This window comes from Pongo abelii, chromosome 1 (genome assembly GCF_028885655.2).
Source record: "Pongo abelii isolate AG06213 chromosome 1, NHGRI_mPonAbe1-v2.0_pri, whole genome shotgun sequence".
NCBI classification, from domain to species: domain Eukaryota; kingdom Metazoa; phylum Chordata; class Mammalia; order Primates; family Hominidae; genus Pongo; species Pongo abelii.
The window spans coordinates 123713400-123732340 of NC_071985.2; the positions used below are offsets into that span (position 1 = coordinate 123713400).

Genomic DNA, 18941 nt, shown 5'->3' on the forward strand with positions numbered 1-18941 from the left:
AAAGATATTTGACTAAGAAAATCGGAGACTTTGAAAAGGTAAAGAAAATGTTTCTGAAATACCATTTTTTGGCCATAGAAATAAAATGTGTTCATTATAGAAAATATAGAAAGATAAATAAAAGAAAAATTACCCCACCACACAGACATAATATTGTTCTTATTCCTTGCTGTTTTCATTCTTAGAGTGTAATTTCTGTGCATCTTTTTTTTGCATCTATTAAAAATAACAATTCTGTTGTGTTTATAATTTAGAATCATGCCTTAGCTATTAACATCACAAGGTTTCTCTGTGTGATTACAAACTTATATTTAAAAAATTTTCAGGCTGGGCATGGTGGCTCACACCTGTAATCCTAGCCATTTGGGAGTCCAAGGCAGGCGGATCACCTGAGGTCAGGAGTTTGAGACCAGACTGGCCAACGTAGTGAAACCCCGTCTCTATTAAAAATACAAAAATTAGCTGGGTGTGGTGGTGCATGCCTCTAGTCCCAGCTACTCGGGAGGGTAAGGCAGGAAAATCACTTGAGCCCCAGAGGCAGAGGTTGCAGTGAGCCATGATGGTGCCACTGTACTCCAGCCTGGGTGACAGAGCAAGACTAAATAAATAAATAAATAATAAATTTAAAAAGGCCAGGCGTGGTGGCTTACGCCTGTAATCCCAGCACTTTGGGAGGCCGAGGCGGGTGGATCACCTAAGGTCAGGAGTTCGAGACCAGCCTGGCCAACGTGGTGAAACCCCGTCTCTATTAAAAATACTAAAATCAGCTGGGCATAGTGGTGCACGCCTGTAATTCCAGCTACAAATAAAAATTTTCACTTTACTTAATTTCCTAATGGTTCCCCTAATTTTACACAATTGTTCCCAATTTATCTTAAATAATTGCTCTACAGAACGTCTTTTATACTTGAGCCTTTTTTTTTTTTTTTTTTTTTTGAGATAGAGGCTTGCTTTGTCACCCAGGCTGGGGTGCAGTGGCATGATCTCAGCTCACTGCAACCTCCACCTCCTGGGTTCAAGTGATTCTCTCGCCTTAGCCTCCCAGGTAGCTGGGACTACAGGTGCACACCACCACGTTCGGCTAATTTTTGTATTTTTAGTAGAGGCAAGGTTTCACCATGTTGGCAAGGCTGGTCTCGAACTCCTGACTTCAGGTGATCTGCCTGCCTCAGTCTCCCAAAGTGCTGGGATTACAGACGTGAGCCACTGTACCTGGCTGAGACTTTTTCTATATATTGGATTATTTCCTTAGTACAAGATTCTTAGAGGTGGAATTGCAAGGCAAAGTGAAGTAACATGTTTACCAAAATGGAAAGCTAAATATATTCTAGTCTGAATTGGATAGAAACGGAAAATCCCAAATTCGCAGGCAGAAATATATTCTATTTTTATGAGATACCAAATATCCTTGACAAGAAGTACAGATTCTTGGACATGTGGCATTTTGTGACTTGGAAAGCCTCAAGAAATGAAGCGTTCCTCCCAGGAGGCGGAGGTTTCAGTGAGCTGAGATCATACCCTTGCATTCTAGCCTGGGCGACAAGAAGGAAACTCCATCTCAGAAAAAAAAAAAAATGAAGTGTTCCTAGCTTATGAAAAGGAACCATTCAACAACAACAGCAACAACAAAGCTTTATTATATTAGGGGAGTCTATTTAAACTTGTTGCACTTCTCTATATTTTGTGTTATGAATATCATCCAGCCCCAGGGAGCTTAGTTAATAGTGTAGTATTTTTTTAAGCACTATCAAGCATTAATACTCCTAGAAGTTAACAGCGGCAGCTCTCAAGTACCCTCCTGCTTGATTTATGATGAAATTTTACTGGTCTGAGGTGAAATGCAAAGAATAATAAAATAGTAGGTTTTTCATTAAACTAAATATGTTCGGCCAGGCACAGTGGCTCACGCCTGTAATCTCAGCACTTTGGGAGGCCAAGGTGGGCAGATCACGAGGTCAGGAGATCGAGACCATCCTGGCTAACGCAGTGAAACCCTGTCTCTACTAAAAATACAAAAAATTATCCAGGCGTGGTGGCGGGTGCCTGTAGTCCTAGCTACTTGGGAGGCTGAGGCAGGAGAATGGTGTGAACCCGGGAGGCAGAGCTTGCAGTGAGCCGAGATCGTGAGCTTGCAGTGAGCTGAGATCGTGCCACTGCATTCCAGCCTGGGCAACAGCGCAAGACTCTTGTCTCAAAAAAAAAAAAAAAAAAAAAAAACAACTAAATATGTTCATCTTAAAGGGCTTGCCTTTGAAATTGTGTCCTTTCTTACATTTTAGATATTGAAATGCACCTTTATAAAATGATTATGATATACAGTGATTGCCTTATTTTTATTTAAAAAATTTCTTTATTTTAATTTTTTTTTGTAAAGATGGGATCTTGCTATATTGCCCTTGGCTGGTCTTGAACTCCTGGCCTCAAATGATTCTCCCACCTTGACCTCCCAAAGTGCTGGGATTTACAGGCATGAGCCACTGTGCCCATCTTGCTTTTATTAATATTTCTTCTTCGCAGCATATTGTTAATCCTATGTAGGTCTTCCTGCCCATCCTTCCCATTTAAAATTTCTCTGTTCTAAAACATTCAAAAATAGGGAAATTGCTGTTGTGAAAGAAAAGATGTAAGAATGCCTTGTAACTTTTGGATATTCCCATAGACCATTTAAAGTAGGATGAAACTTGTTCTTATTCCTTGCTGTTTTCATTCTCAGTGTAAACTGTATTCTCAAAGCTGTAGATTTCACATAGAATTCACAATGTAGAGCAGAGTTTCTCAGCCTTGGCACTGCTAGAATCTGGGCCAGATTATTCTTTGTTGTGGAGGGTTGTCCTTTGTTGTGGGATGTTAACGGCATCCCCAACTAGATCCCAGTAGATCCACCCACTAGATCCCAGTAGTATCCCCAGTTGTGACTACCAAAAATGTCTTTAGATGTTGCCAAATGTCCTGACAGAATGCAAAATCACCCCCAGTTGAGATGGGTTTTCACCATGTTGCCTCAGCCTCCTAACACGTTGAGATTACAGGTATGAGCCACCACTCCCAGCTTTTTTTTTTTTTGAGACTCCTCTCACTCTGTCGCCCAGGCTGGACTGCAGTGGCGGGACTTCGGCTCACTGTAACTTGTACCTTCTAGGTTCAAGAGATTCTCCCTGCCTCAGCTTCCTGAGTAAGCTGGGATTACAGGCACCTGCCACCATGCCTGGCTAATTTTTGTATTTTTAGTAGAGATGGGGTTTCGCTGTGTTGGCCAGGCTGGTCTTGAACTCCTGACCTCAGGTGATCTGTCCTCCTCGGCCTCCAAAAATGCTGACAGCCACCATGCCTGGCCCACTCCAAGCTTTTAAAATTCTTTTTACTTTTTTTTTTGAAACAGGGTCTTGCTATGTCACCTAGGCTGCCAGGCTAGAGTGGAGTGGCATGACTATGGTCACTGCAGCCATGACCTTCTTGACTCAAGCGATTATCCCACCTCAGCCTTCTGAATAGCTGGGACTACAGGCATGTACCACCATGCCCAGCTAATTTTTAAATTTTTTGTAGAGATGGGGTTTTGCATGTTGCCCAGGCTAGTCTTGAACTGCTGGGCTCAAGTGATCACCTGTTCTTTCTTTTTTGTGTGTGTTTTTTTGAGACAGGGCCTCACTCTGTTGCCCAGGCTGGAGTGCAGTGGCACAATCTCAGCTCACTGCAGCCTTGACATCTGGGCTCAAGTGATCCTCCCACCTCAGCCTCCCGAGTAGCTGGGACCACAGGCATGCACCACTATGCCTGGCTAATTTTTGTATTTTTTGTAGAGACAGGGTTTCGCCATGTTTCCCAGGCTGGTTTCGAACTCTTGAGCTCAAGTGAATTGCTTACCTTAGCTTCCTAAAGTGCTGGGACCACAGACATGAGCCACTGCACCCAGCCACTTGTTCTTAAAATAATATATAATAGCTTTAAAACTGTAAGATGAATATGGAAATATAAGAACTTTTAAGCTTAGTCCAATTTTTTTTTTTTTTTTTTTTTTGACAGAGTCTCTCTTTTGTTGCCCAGGCTAGAGTGCAGTGGCGTGATCTTGGCTCACTGCAACCTCTGCCGCCCAGGTTCAAGCTTCTCCTGCCTTAGCCTCCTGAGTAGCTGGGATTACAGGCGCCCGCCAACATGGCCAGCTAATTTTCGTACTTTTAGTAGAGACGGGGTTTCGCCATGTTGGCCAGGGTGGTCTCAAACTTCTGACCTCAGGTGATCTGCCCACCTTGGCCTCCCAAAGTGCTGGGATTACAGGTGTGAGCCACCACGCCTCGCGTGTCCAATGTTTTTACATAGGTCAAAACCCACATATATATGGTTAGTATGAGTGGTTGCAGATTCACAAATTCTTCTCATACAGTGTATGTTGTTACAAATAAGTTAAGAAAAATTTAGGCCAGGTGAGGTGACTCAGGCCTGTAATCCCAGCACTTTGAGAGGCCGAGGTGGGTGGATCACCTGAGGTCAGGAGCTTGAGACCAGCCTGGCCAACATGGTGAAACCCTGTGTCTACTAAAAATAGAAAAAAATTAGTGGGGCGTAGTGGTGCGAGCCCATAGTCCCAGCTCCTCGGGTGGCTGAGGCAGGAGAATCGCTCGAACACAGGAGTCGGAGGATGCAGTGAGCCGAGATTGTGCCATTGCACTCCAGCCTGGGCAACAGAGCGACACTCCGTCTCAAAAAAAAAAAAAAAAAATTATGAAAAATTTATTTGAGGAATCAGATAAAATGTTAATCTCATTATGTGCTTTATGAAGTTTGAATGCTATTTTGTCATCTATTCTGCTTTTAATTAGTATAACCTGAATTTGGTGACATGCTGGTTTTTTTAAATTTTTTATTTAGGCAGCTAATACTTGATGGTCAATGGGATGAAGTTCTTCAGTTCATTCAGCCTCTAGAATGTATGGAAAAATTTGACAAAAAAAGGTAAGATTTTATCTAAAGTTTTTAGTGTCTCATCATTGGTAGAAGCTTAGCAAAACAATGAACAAAAATTTTCATTTTTATTTTTCTTTCTCCACTGGCCTTGAGCAGAGAGTAAACAAATTGATCTCTCTCTGTCACCCAGGCTGGAGTGTGGTGGCATGATCACAGCTCACTGCAGCCTTGGTCTCCTGGGCTCAAGCAATCCTCCCACTTCAGCCTCTCAAGTAGCTGCGACTACAGGCGTGTACCATCAGCCTAGCTAATTTTGTATTTTTTTTAGAGTTAGGGTTTCACCATGTTGCCCAGGCTTCCCCTGTGTTCATTTGGATTATTTTAAGTTGATTTAATGTTCACTGACCCTTTCTTTTGCTATTAGCAATCTGTTGATAAATTGTGAATTTTTAAAAACAGGTTCTTGTTCTACCACCAGGCTGATGTGTAGTGTGGCATGTATGTGGCACTGCAGCTTCAAATTCAACAGTGAATTTTTCATTTTGAATATTATACTTTTCATTTTCAAATTTGTATAATTTTTTTGTAAGATTTTTCCATCTGTTCATTCATTATGATTATATTTTTCTTTAGGTCCTTCAACATACTGAGGGTAGCTGCTTGTTTGCTAGTGTAGTCCTTTTTTGGTAATTTGGCCTTGTGCTTGCTTATATCAGGCTCAGTTTCTAATGATTGCCTTTTCTCCTAACTGGGAGTCACTTTTTGTTTTTTTTTTAACTATATCTAATTATTTTGTAAATGTAATCTGCACATTGCAGCTTCACTCTTGAGGCTCTGAATTCTGTTCTCTTCCTACATAAAAAGTTTGATTTTTATACAGGCAATTATTTAACTTAGGTAGCCTCAAAATGCAAACTCTTTCTCCCCTCTTGTGGATACCAGAGATTTGTGCCAAAATCTCTGCTCAGTTCTTTGGCCTTTCATCTGTTTTCTCCAGGCTCCTTGGTGTCTCCCTTGCATCTTCACAGTTTAGGGGATAGCCAGGGATTTGGGTACCTAAGTTTATACAATAGATTTTGGTATGTTTCCTACTGTGACTCCGTCCTTTTTTTTTGGATCTTCCTCTCATTTTTTAGCTGCTCTGGCAGTACCAAACTTTTTTTTTGAGACAAGGTCTCATTCTGTTGCCCAGGCTGGAGTGCAGTGGTGTGAACACAGCTCACTGTAGCCTTACCTCCTGGGCTCAAGTGATTTGCCTGCTTCAGACTCCTATGTAGCTGGGACTACAGGTGTGTGCCACCCCGCTAGGCTAATTTTTAAATTTTTTGTAGAGACCAGGTCTCACTTTGTTGCCCAGGCTGGTCTCGAACTTCTGGGCTCAAATAATCCTCTTGCCTTGGCCTCTCAAAGTGCTAGGATTACAAGTGTGAGCCACTGTGCTCAGTCAGTACCAGACTCTTCAAGCCACAGCCTTCTGTTTTGAGTTCTAGCTCACACTGTGTGAACTGGGGAGTGCCCTCAGCTGGAAAGCATTATGCGCTTGAATCTGACCCCTTAAATTTCTGGGTTTTTTTTTTTTTTTTTGAGATGAAGTCTCACTGTGTCGCCCAAACTGGAATGCAGTGGTGCGATCTTGGCTTACTGCAACCTCCGCTTCCCAGGTTCAAGCGATTCTCCTGCCTCAGCCTCCCGAGCAGCTGGGACTACAGGCATGCACCACTGTGCCCAGCTAATTTTTGTATTGTTAGAAATGGGGTTTCACCATGTTGGCCAGGCTGGTCTCGAGCTCCTGACCTCGTGATCCACCCGCTTTGGCCTCCCAAAGTGCTGGGATTACAGGCTTGAGCCAAGCGCCTGGCAAATTTCTTTTTTTTAAGGATTGACTTCCCTGTAGTTGTGGCAGCTTTTCAAATGCATTCAAAATAGTCATTTTTTGAGGCCAGGCGTGGTGGCTCACACCTGTAATCCCAGCACTTTGGGAGGCCGAGGCAGGCGGATCACCTGAGGTCAGGAGTTGGAGACCAGCCTGGCCAACATGGCGAAATCCTGTCTCTACTGAAAATACGAAAAAAAATTGGCTGGGTGTGGTGGCACGTGCCTGTAATCCCGGCTACTTGGGAGGCTGAGGCAGGAGAATCACTTGAAAGTGGGAGGCAGAGGTTGCAGTGAGCCGAGATTGTGCCACTGTACTCCAGCCTGGGTGACAGAGCAGGACTCTGTCTCAGTCAATCAATAAACAAATAAATAGCCTCTTTTTTGTATTTTATGTAAGATTTATTGTTGTTAATATGCAGAAAGGTTAGCCAGATACAAGTTACTCTATCATTATCAGAAGTTGAACCTCTTGTTATTTTTTGATTTGCTATTCAGACCATGCTGCTTGATATTTCTTTGCGTTTGTACATTCTTCACTTACCTAGAATATTAATCCCTTCACCATCTCCTGCCTTTACCTGGTACACTTCTGATTGTCTTCTGAGAGTCAGTTGTTATGTCTTTTTTTTGTTAACTTTCCACCTCTTTTGTACAATTGGTTTCATACTTCTTTGAGGCCTTGCTGAACTCTGTGAAAATTTCATATAATTTATTAGGTGACCCTCTTTTTGAAGGCAGGGATTTTGTTTTAATGGACACAATTTGCTACTACAACAGTGGCTGAAAGAATGACTGAAGGTTCATTATTTTTTTCTTTCCAGACTTGGAAACACTTTTTCTATAAATTGCTTCAGGCAATAAAGTTTTTGATTCTTAGACAAGTTAGGTAGACTCTTTGCTATCCCTTCCCCTCACTGAAAAATTCTTGTTAAAAAGCTTTAAGTTGGGACCAGGTGCAGTGGTTCACACTTGTAATCCAAGCACTTTGAGAGGCTGAGGCAGGAGAATTGCTTGAAGCCAGGAATTTGAGATCAGTCTGAGCAACAAAGTGAGACCCGGTGTCTACAAAACAATTTTAAAAATTGGCCGGGTGCTGTGGCACACAGTTGTAGTCCTAGCTGCTTGGGAGGCTGAGGCAGGAGGACTGCTTGGGCCAAAGTTTGAGGCTGTAGTGAGCTGTGATCATGCCACTGTACTCCAGCTTGGGTGACAGAACAGAAGACTCTGTCTCTAAAAAAAAAAAGAAAAACAAGAAAAAAAGCTTTAAGTCTCTAGTTATTTTGTAATGTTTTAGAAATGTTCATTTTCTCCTACCCTTTCAGCCCCATTTTTTATTAGACTTTTCTCATATTTAAAAAGAAAATATTTGATTTAATCTTTCTACAATGTATATGTATATAAAAATGTAACATACCCCATAAATATATACTATTATTTGTTAATGAAAATTTTTTTAATAAAGATAAAACAGGATGTAAGGTAAACAAAACATTTTGGGTATAAGACTTTTGATTTAATATTAGGTAACATTTGATATCTTCCATAAAAATTGGATTTTTGTTTACAATTAATATTGGAAATATAAATTCATTCTCTTAGTGTTAAATTGTGATTACTTGTGACTGAACTTTCTTCAGTTATGGCTTCAAAGTGATAAGAAGCCTAGTAAATTATTTGAATAATTTTCCTAAAGCAAAAGTACTTATATAGTAACTTCTAAGTATATTTGACATCAGACATTGGAAAAATTAATGCTTCATTTTTTTCCACAGGTTTCGTTATATTATCCTGAAGCAGAAGTTTTTAGAAGCTTTATGTGTTAACAATGCGATGTCAGCAGAAGATGAGCCCCAGCATGTAAGATTTTTATTCCTGAAGGTTTGCGCCCTAGTCTTGTTTTCAGTCATAAGTATTTTAGTCACTAAAACGAAGGATTAGCATCACAAGTTTTCAAAGTTTTTATGAGCTGGGATGGGGCAAGATCTGATCTGGTGTTTTCCAGGTGTAGTATTTTCAGTCTATAGCGCTTCTAAACTTGTTCCATGGTTTAAGCCAAGATGTATAAATAGCTGGCTAGTTGAAGAGTGTGTGCCTCTCTCTTGTTTAAGGTAAGTCAGCAATAGAGAAAGTTTGACTTGATGAATCTTCATCGTTTCTTCTTTTTTTTTAATCCCAGAAGTGGGTTGGTTATATTTATTTCCTTTTTCTCTGTCTTTTCTGTGTTTTCTTTGATCCAGAGATAGTTTTTTTTTTTTTGCTGAAATGTTTGTCTTCATGACTATTTAAATTTAATGAAATTAAATTAATTTTGATTAGTAAAGAGACTTTTAAAGATTCAGTGTAATACTAAAACCGAGAAAACTTGTATTAAGTTCTGGTAACTGTTAACTGAAGTAAAGTGTCTTAGTCCATTTGAGCTGCTATAACAAAATATCATAAACTAGGGGGCTAGTAAACAATAGAAGTTTATTTCTTCAGTTCTGGTAGCTGGAAAGTCCAAGATCAAGGTACCAGCAGATTCATTGTCTGGTGAGGGCCTGTGCTCTGGTTCATGGATGGTGCCTTCTAGCTGTGTTTTCAGTTGGTTAAAGAGGCTAGCTAGCTCTCTGGGATCTCTTATATGGGCACTAATCTAATTCATGAGGGCTGAGCACTTATGACCTAGTCACCTCCCAAAGGCCCTACTTTTCCAATACCATTACCTTGTGGGGTTAGGATTTCAACATAGGAATTTTAGGGAGGCACAAACATTCAGACTGAGGCAAAAACCAAAGGATTTTACAGTGGGGACTTTCAGATACAGAAATATTTGCCAGATAATGATGTTCAAAAGTGAAAAGAACACTGGAACATGCGTTAGGAGACCTATTTTTTATTCTGTCTTTGCCACTAATCAACTGAATTACCTTGGTAAATGTGTACCCTGACTTTTCCCATATGTAAGATATGGAGGCTGGACTAGGTGAGTGCTGAAGTTCCTTACATCATTAAAAGCTTATGATTCAAAGACAATATTCACTATACAAATTATTATAATTTGTCTCTCAGCTAAGCTTCCTTTTTGATCTGTCTGGATTGTTTTGTAGTAAGTCAACTTTAGGTGTTCCCTTTCTGTTTTTGTTTTTTTTTTTTTTTTGAGACAGAGTCTCGCACTGTCACCCAGGCTGGAGTGCAATGGTGCGATCTCGGCTCACTGCAACCTCTGCCTCCCAGGTTCAGGCAATTCTCCTGCCTCAGCCTCTCAAGTAGCTGGGATTACAGGCGCCCGCCACTGTGCCTGGCTAATTTTTTGTATTTTTGTTAGAGATGGGGTTTCACTATGTTGGCCGGGCTGGTCTCGAACTCCTGACCTCATGATTTGCCCACCTCGGCCTACCAAAGTGCTGGGATTACAGGTGTGAGCCACCAAACTTGGCTCCCTTTTCTTGACTTTGTATCCCCACACAATTTTGCTCTAAGGTAAGTTTGGACTGACAGAATGGCTCTTTTGCCTTTTGGGTAAGCTGGAATAATAGCAAGGTTTATAAACAATTGAACATTGGCATGCTTCAATTTTCATTTCTAGAAAAATTATTCTTGCCCTTAAAAAATTATATATTTGAGAGCTGGGCACAGTGTGGCACACCTGTGGTCCCAGCTACTTTAGAGGCTGAGGATCACTTGAGGCCAGGAGTTCAAGGCTGTAGTGCACTATATTTGTGTGTATGAATAACCCCTGCACTCCAGCGTGGGCAGCAGAGTGAGATCCTGTCTTAAGCCTGAATTATAATAGAACAGTGTTTTTATAGATAAAAGTTTAATGTACTAATTAACCAAGTTTTTTATTATTTTTATTTTAGTTGTGAAAACATTTTGTTCCTATCTTGAAAGCTGTTGCATATCCTACAAATTATATGAGTATTCTGTGGCAATATAATTTATTCTTTGTACTCTTGTCATTTTCATATTTCACAGCATGTTTTTTATAGTGATTATTTGATCATTTATATTTTTCTTACAGCTGGAATTTACCATGCAAGAAGCTGTGCAATGTTTACATGCTCTAGAAGAATACTGTCCTTCTAAAGATGACTATAGTAAGCTCTGTTTGCTTTTGACTTTGCCTCGTCTGACCAATCATGCCGAGTTTAAGGACTGGAATCCCAGCACCGCACGAGTTCACTGTTTTGAAGAGGCTTGTGTCATGGTTGCAGAATTCATCCCTGCTGATAGGAAGCTAAGTGAAGCTGGTTTTAAAGCTAGTAACAATCGTTTATTTCAGCTTGTAATGAAAGGCCTACTTTATGAATGCTGTGTAGAATTTTGTCAGAGTAAAGCAACTGGAGAAGAAATTACAGAAAGTGAAGTGCTTCTTGGCATCGACCTCTTATGTGGTAATGGTTGTGATGATTTGGATCTGAGTTTACTGTCATGGCTTCAGAATCTTCCATCTTCTGTCTTCTCTTGTGCTTTTGAACAGAAAATGCTTAATATTCATGTTGACAAACTTCTGAAACCTACAAAAGCTGCATATGCTGATCTTTTGACTCCTCTTATCAGCAAACTCTCTCCCTATCCATCATCCCCAATGAGAAGACCTCAATCAGCTGATGCCTATATGACCCGCTCTCTGAATCCTGCTTTAGATGGCCTCACCTGTGGACTAACCAGTCATGATAAGAGAATTTCAGACCTTGGAAACAAAACTTCTCCAATGTCACACTCCTTTGCTAACTTCCATTATCCAGGGGTACAAAACCTCAGTAGAAGTCTCATGCTTGAGAATACAGAATGTCACAGTATTTACGAAGAATCCCCTGAGCGGTAAGCATTTGGTTATACAAATTAGGAAATCTTAGGCCGGGTGCGGTGGCCCATGCCTGTAGTCCCAGCACTTTGGGAGGCCGAGGTGGGTGGATCACAAGGTCAGGAGATCGAGACCATCCTGGCTAACACGGTGAAACCCTGTCTCTACTAAAAATACAAAAAATTAGCTGGGTGTGGTGGCGGGTGCCTGTAGTCCTAGCTATTCAGGAGGCTGAGGCAGGAGAATGGCGTGAACCCAGGAGGGGGAGCTTGCAGTGAGCTGAGATCACGCCATTGCACTCTGGCCTGGGCCACAGAGTGAGACTCCGTCTTAAAAAAAAAAAAAAAAAATTAGGAAATCTTCAGAAGTTTGAGATCATGTAATTATAGTGTGTATATGTTTTCTTTGAGACAGGATCTGGCTCTGTCACCCAGGCTGGAGTGCAGTGGAACAATCTCCCAGGTTAAAATCAGCCTCCTGAGTAGCTGGGACTACCGGCACACACCACCATACTCAGCTAATTTTTGTATATTTGATAGAGACGGGGTTTTGCAGTGTTGCCCAGGTCTCCAACTCCTGGACTCAAGCGAAGCAATCATCCTGCCTTGGCCTCTCAAAGTTCTGGGATTATAGGTGTGAACCACCATGCCCAGGAGTGTGTATGTTTTCTTAATGTTCAGGTCCTTTTAGTTGAAAGTTAGTCGTTAATACTTTAGTAAGGGTTTAAAATTTTTGATAATTAAAATTATATGAGAAAAATCTTTATTTTTATATCTTATTCTTTTGCTGGTTATAGATATAATACATGTGCTGTGAAGAAAATTTGGAAAATATAGAAGAATAATAGTATGAGAATTAAAATCCCACACAATCTCATACTTAGATGGACCAGTCTTTTTTTCTATGAGTACTTTTTTTTTTTTTTTTTTTGAGATGGAGTTTTCCTTTTGTCACTCAGGCTGGAGTGCAGTGGCATGGTCTCGGCTCACTGCAACCTCCGTCTCCTGGGTTCAAGCAATTCTCCTGCCTCAGCCTCCTGAGTAGCTGGGATTGCAGGCATCTGCCACCACGCCCAACTAATTTTTGTATTTTTAGTAGTGATAAGGTTTTACCATGTTGGCCAGGCTGGTCATGAACTCCTGATCTCAGCTGATCCACCCGCCTCGGCCTCCCAGAGTGCTAGGATTACAGGCGTGAGCCATTGCGCCTGGCTATATGAATACATTTTTTAAAACTGGGAATGTATTACATAGATTTTCATGTAATCTGCTTTTTCCACTTGAAAGACCATGACTATTTTCCATATTCTTAAACATTTCTTGATATCAATGATTAATCATAAGTATATGCAGTATTTCATTGTATGACTATATCACAAATTTAACTCCTTATTGTAGGATACCAGGTTGTTTCTACTTTTTTTCTCCTGTACATAGTAGTGTGGTGAACAACTAGAACTTAAAACTCTAATTATTTCCACTTACTTTACTTTAGTGATTCTTATACATATGAAGGAAATAAGTGTTAAAGCCACCATTCAGTTTTTCCTTCAAACCTGGCATGAAATAATAAACTCCTGATCAGCAGTTATTTATTTCAGGGTTAGGAAACTTTCTGCTTCATTTTTCCAGGAAACCCATGAGGATGTATAGATGGTTTTCTGTTAAATATTAGTGTTGACTTCAATAAATTTATTTCATGAAAGAGATAAAAATGAAACCTTTTCACATTACATAGGATAGTTGGAGCCATTCTTTGCAGAGGAAGGAGCAGTGGGCTCAGAATTTCTGTTTCTAATTAGAGCAGGTGAGCTGGGTGCGGTGGCTCAGGCCTGTAATCCCAGCACTTTGGGAGGCCGAGGCAGGTGGATCACTTGAGGTCAGGAGTTCAAGACTAGCCTGTCCAACATGGGGAAACCCCGTCTGTACTAAAAATACAAAAATTAGTTGGGCATGGTGGCACATGCCTGTAGTCCCAGCTACTCAGGAGGCTGACGTAGGAGAATCGCTTGAACCTCGGAAGTGGAGGTTGCAGTGAGCCTAGATCGCACCACTGCACTCCAGCCTGGGTAACAGAGTGAGATTCTGTCTCAAAAAATTATAATAATTAGAGCAAGTGGAGATCCTTAGTTAAGGCATAAGAAATACAGGATGAGGCCGGGCGCGGTGGCTCAAGCCTGTAATCCCAGCACTTTGGGAAGCCGAGATGGGTGGTGGATCACCTGAGGTCAGAAGTTTGAGACCAGCCTGGCCAACATGGTGAAACCCCATCTCTACTAAAAATACAAAAAAATTAGCTGGTACATGCCTATAATCCCAGCTACTTGGGAGGCCGAGGCAGGAGAATCACTTGAGCCTGGGAAGCAGAGGTTGTAGTGAGCAGAGATTGCACCATTGCACTCCAGCCTAGGCGACAGAGTAAGACTCCATCTCACTCCAAAAAAAAAGAAGTATAGGATGAATGTATAGGGAAGCCTTTTCTATTAAGTTGCTCTGAGATTATAGAGGAGAGGGCTGTGATATTTTCTTTCATGTTCTTTAGAGAGGAGAATCTAACTTGAATCAGTTAAGTGAGGGACTTCCTAAAGGGTAGGTTAACTTTTTTTTTTCTTTTTTTTGAGACGGAGTCTCGCTCTGTTGCGCAGGCTAGAGTGCAGTGGCGCAATCTCAGCTCACTGCAACATCTGACTCCTGGGTTCAAGCGACTCTCCTGCCTCAGCCTCTCAAGTAGCTGGGATTACAGGCGCCCGCCACTGCGCCTGGCTAATTTTTGTATTTTTAGTAGAGCCGGGGTTTCACCATCTTGGCCAGGCTGGTCTCGAACTCCTGACCTCATGATCTGCCCACCTCGGCCTCCCAAAGTGCTGGGATTACAGGCATGAGCCACTGCACCCGGCCTGAACATAGTCTTTAAAGTCAGACATAGGTCTGAACAATAGCTTTGCCATTTACTGGCTGTGTGACCTTGGGAAAGTTATTTAATCTCTCTGAGCCTCAGTTATCTTCTCTATATAATAAAGCGTTGACTTGCAAAATGAGGTAAAGCTTCTAGTAGAGTGGCAAGCATGTGATTGGTACTCAGTGAATATAAATTTCTTCCTTTCAGAGCTCATGGCTTTGGTAAGGACAGTGTGTCAAAAAGGACTACTAATGAAATGCTGTGAGAGTTACTGTCCTATGGATAAAGTATAAAAATTTACTTTGGAACAAATGTACCTATTTTTAAATATATTTTAGATGTAATTTTAAAAATATTGGGACTGGTATGGTGACTCACACCTGTAATCCCAGGACTTTGGGAGGCTGAGGTGGGAGGATTGCTTGAGGCTAGGAGTTTGAGACCCGCTTGGGCAATAGAGTGAGACCCCGTCTCTATTTATTGTTTTTTTAAATATATATATAGAGAGAAGCTCAACTAGACCAATTATGCTAAGTATGCAACATGAAGAGTACTACTTGAAATACTTGAAGTCAGTATCTTTTTTTTTTTTTTAAGTGAGTATACATTTAAAATATATTTCAGGCTGGGCACGGTGGATTACTGAAACCCAGGAGTTTAGGACCATCCTGGACAACATGTTGAAAACTTGTCTCTACAGAAAAATACAAAAATATTAGCCAAGCATGGTGGCGTGTGCCTGTAGTCACAGCTACTTGGGAGGCTGAGGTGGGAGGATCAATTGAGCCCAGGAAGTTGAGGCTGCAGTGAGCCTTGATTGCACCACTGTACTCCAGCCTGGGTGACAACAAGATATCCTATCTCAAAAAAAATATTTTTTTTTCAGTGATTACTATGTGCTAACACCATGCTACAATATGATTGAACTACTATGGTGAACAAGAAGATAAAACATGAAAGAAAGGGAGTGTGCAATATTTTAAAAGGATATCTTTCCACTTGAACAGAGACACTTAAAATGGAGAAAAATCATTTGAAATATGTAAGCTTGAAATGCATGTATTTCAGGCATGGACTAGCACTGGAATTGGAGTCTGATGACCTGAGTTCAAGTTCAAGCTCTATTTTCTAGCTATGCAATCTTAGGAAAATGACTTGTTTTTTGAGTCTGTTACCTCTCTGTGAAATGGGTCTTATAACCTGTTTCACAGGTTATTGTGCAAGTTAAATGAGATAATGCATATATGGAAGTTCTGTATACGTTGCAAAATTAAATGAAATGTTACATTTTGAAGGTTATTTTATTCTTTATACAGTTAATAGCTCTTATAAATTCTTCTTTGTGGACATAAAAGGGGACTTCTTGTGGCCATTAGTAATTCATAGCACAGTCTGGTAGCCAAAAAACTCCTCCTCAGTCTTTTTTTTTTGAAACGGAGTCTAGCTCTTATTGCCCAGGCTGGACTGCAATGGCGCGATCTCAGCTCACCACAACCTCTGCCTCCCGGGTTCAAGTGATTCTCCTGCCTCAGCCTCTCGAGTAGCTAGGATTACAGGCATGCTCCACCATGCCGGCTAATTTTGTATTTTTAGTGGAGATGGGATTTTTCCATGTTGGTCAGGCTGGTCTCATACTCCCGACCTCAGGTGATCCGCCACCCTCGGCCTCCCAAAGTGCTGGGATTACAGATGTGAGCCACTGTGCCTGGCCCAAAGAAAGTCTTCTAATAAAATCTCAAAAATTCTTAAAATTGTGTAGAAACATATGGAGGAAATAATGTTTAGATAACAAAACTCTAAGTTTATATTTTATAAAGATAATTTAGGCATTGTATTATCCAACCTATTATTTGTATTCATCAGCTTATTTTAAGCTGAGCCACAGAGAATATAAGTGACTGTCCCAAGGCCACACAACTGATTTTATTTTTAATTTATTTTTATTTTTATTTTTTTGAGGTGGAGTTTCACTCTGTCACCGGGCTGGAGTGCAGTGGCGTGATCTTGGCTCGTTGTAACCTCTGCCTCGCTGGTTCAAGTGGTCCTCTAGTCTCAGCCTCCCAAGTAGCTGGGACTACAGGCGCATACCACGGCCAGCTAATTTTTGTGTTTTTAGTAGAGACGGGTTTTCACCATGTTGGCCAGATGGTCTCGATCTCCTGACCTCGTGATCTGCCTGCCTCGGCCTCCTAAAGTGCTGGGATTACAGGCGTAAGCCACTGTGCCCGGCCTACCCAACTGATTTTAAACTGTAGTCCCTGCTCTCACTCTCCCTGCCTAATAACCCGGTACTCCTCCATTAAGACCTTCCTATTTTTTAAAACCCTTTTGGTGGTGTTAGAAGAAAGGAAAATAAAAAATCGATCTGTGTACAGTTTATAAACAGGCTAAATATTCTTATTTTTTGAGACAAGGTCTCACTCTGTCACCCAGGCTGGAGTGCAGTGGCGTGATCTTGGCTCACTGTAACCTCTACCTCCTGGGATCAGGTGATCCTCCCACTTCAGCCTCCCAAGTAGCTGGGGACCACAGGCGCCCCACCACACCCAAGTAATTTTTTTTTTTTTAAGAGACTAGGCTTCGCCATGTTACCCAGGCTGGTCTCGAACTTCTTAGCTCAAGCGAGCTGCCTGCCTTGGCCTCCCAAAGTGCTGGGATTACAGGAGTGAGCCACCGTGTCATTTTTTAAAATTAAAATTTCTTGGCTGGGCGTGGTGGCTCATGCCTGTAATCTCAGCACTTTGGGAGACTGGGGAGTGTGGATCGCTTGAGGTCAGGAGTTTGAGACCAGCCTGGCTAACATGGTGAAACTCCGTCTCTACTAAAAATACAAAAAATTAGGCGGGTGTGGTGGCAGGCACTTGTAATCCCAACTGCTCTGGAGGCTGAGGCAGGAGAATTGCTTGAACCTGGGAGGTGGAGGTTGCAGTGAGCGGAGATTGCGTCACTACTCTCCAGTTGGGGCTACAGAGAGAGACTCCATCTCAAAAATAATAATAATAAAATTTCTCTAACTAAAATATATTTTCCTTTACTCCCCCCTCTGCCTTTTTGTTTTTTTGCACATTTCTGGAAGAAGTGATACACCTGTTGATGCACAGAGGCCTATCGGCAGTGAAATCTTGGGCCAGAGTTCAGTTTCAGAAAAAGAGCCTGCAAATGGAGCACAGAATCCAGGACCAGCTAAACAAGAAAAAAATGAGGTAATATTTACTAAACCTAGTGTTTTTCAGAGTTATTCTCTTTGTAAGAAGTAATAGAATTTACTTAGAATGTAAAAAGAATTTTCTGATATTTGGGAGTAGGAAAGAATACACATAGATTTTCTTATTATTAGCTTATTTTCTCTCCTCTCTTCAACGAATATGTGGCATATTTAGTTGCCATTGTGTATTCTGGAGCAATTTTAACAGGTGAATTTACTAACAATCTAAAATATTACCGGTGACATTGCATGTTTTACATGCTTTGTGACTCAAGTAATTGCGCTTACATTAAACATGGCTAGTTTACGTTTTTTTTTTTTTTTTTTTGAGACGGAGTCTTGTTCTATCGCCCAGGCTGGAGTGCAGTGGTGCGATATTGGCTCACTGCAAGCTCCGCCTCCTGGGTTTGTGCCACTCTCGTGCCTCAGCCTCCCGAGTAGCTGGGACCACAGGCGCCCGCCACCACACCTGGATAATTTTTTTGTATTTTTAGTAGAGACGGGGTTTCACCATGTTAGCCAGGATGGTCTCGATCTCCTGACCTCGTGATCCGCCCACCTCGGCCTCCCAGAGTGCTGGGATTACCGGCTTGAGCCACTGCACCTGGCCGGCTAGTTTACATTTTTAAGATATATGGCCTATATTTTACTAATTAGATTTAAGAATAAGAAATTAGACATTTTAAATATAGAATAAAACTTTTATCCAAATCCAGGGTTTTAGATTATTTTTCTTTGGTGTTTTTGTGAGGAAATTGTATTGTGAAATAGGGTATAAGTTTTATATAGGCTGGATATGGCGGCTCATGCCTGTAGTCCTAGCACTTTGGGAAGCTGAGACAGGTGGATCACCTGAGCTCAGGAGTTCAAGACCAGCCTAGGCAACATGGTGAAACCCCATCTCTACTAAAAATACAAAACATTAGCCAGGCGTGGTGTCACAGCTACCTGTAGTCCCAGCTACTCGGGAGGCTGAGGCGGGAGAATCGCTTGGACCTGGGAGGTGGAGGTTGCAGTGAGCCAACATTGTGTACCACACTGCACCCCAGCCTGGGTGACAGAGTGAGACTCTGTCACAAACAAACAAACAAACAAACAAACAGGTTTATACAGCATGCCACTTTGAAGGGGTTAAGTGGTTTTAATAAGTTGAATATGTTTTTTGTTTTCAACTAAATATTAAGAATATATTTCTTTATAGCAATGCAAGAAAAAAATTAAAATTAAAAAAAAGAATGAAGTAGAAAAATTAGTATTAAAAGTACATGGATATGC

The 18941-nt window shown here is 41.2% G+C and overlaps 1 protein-coding gene across 4 annotated transcripts in view; it reads left to right on the plus strand.

Moving 5' to 3' along the window:
- The window catches only part of WDR47 (WD repeat domain 47), a 70574-nt gene that overhangs the window by 19738 nt on the left and 31895 nt on the right, over nucleotides 1-18941 (plus strand). For 2 of the 4 annotated variants that reach the window (XM_024230989.3, XM_063718213.1), the window contains exons 3-6: nucleotides 4867-4950; nucleotides 8550-8634; nucleotides 10778-11580; nucleotides 17538-17664. In XM_024230989.3, the coding sequence (XP_024086757.1) occupies nucleotides 4867-4950; nucleotides 8550-8634; nucleotides 10778-11580; nucleotides 17538-17664 (1099 nt within the window). The remainder of the gene's footprint in view (nucleotides 1-4866; nucleotides 4951-8549; nucleotides 8635-10777; nucleotides 11581-17537; nucleotides 17665-18941) is intronic. The other 2 variants (XM_024230991.3, XM_063718214.1) reach the window with 1 other exon arrangement.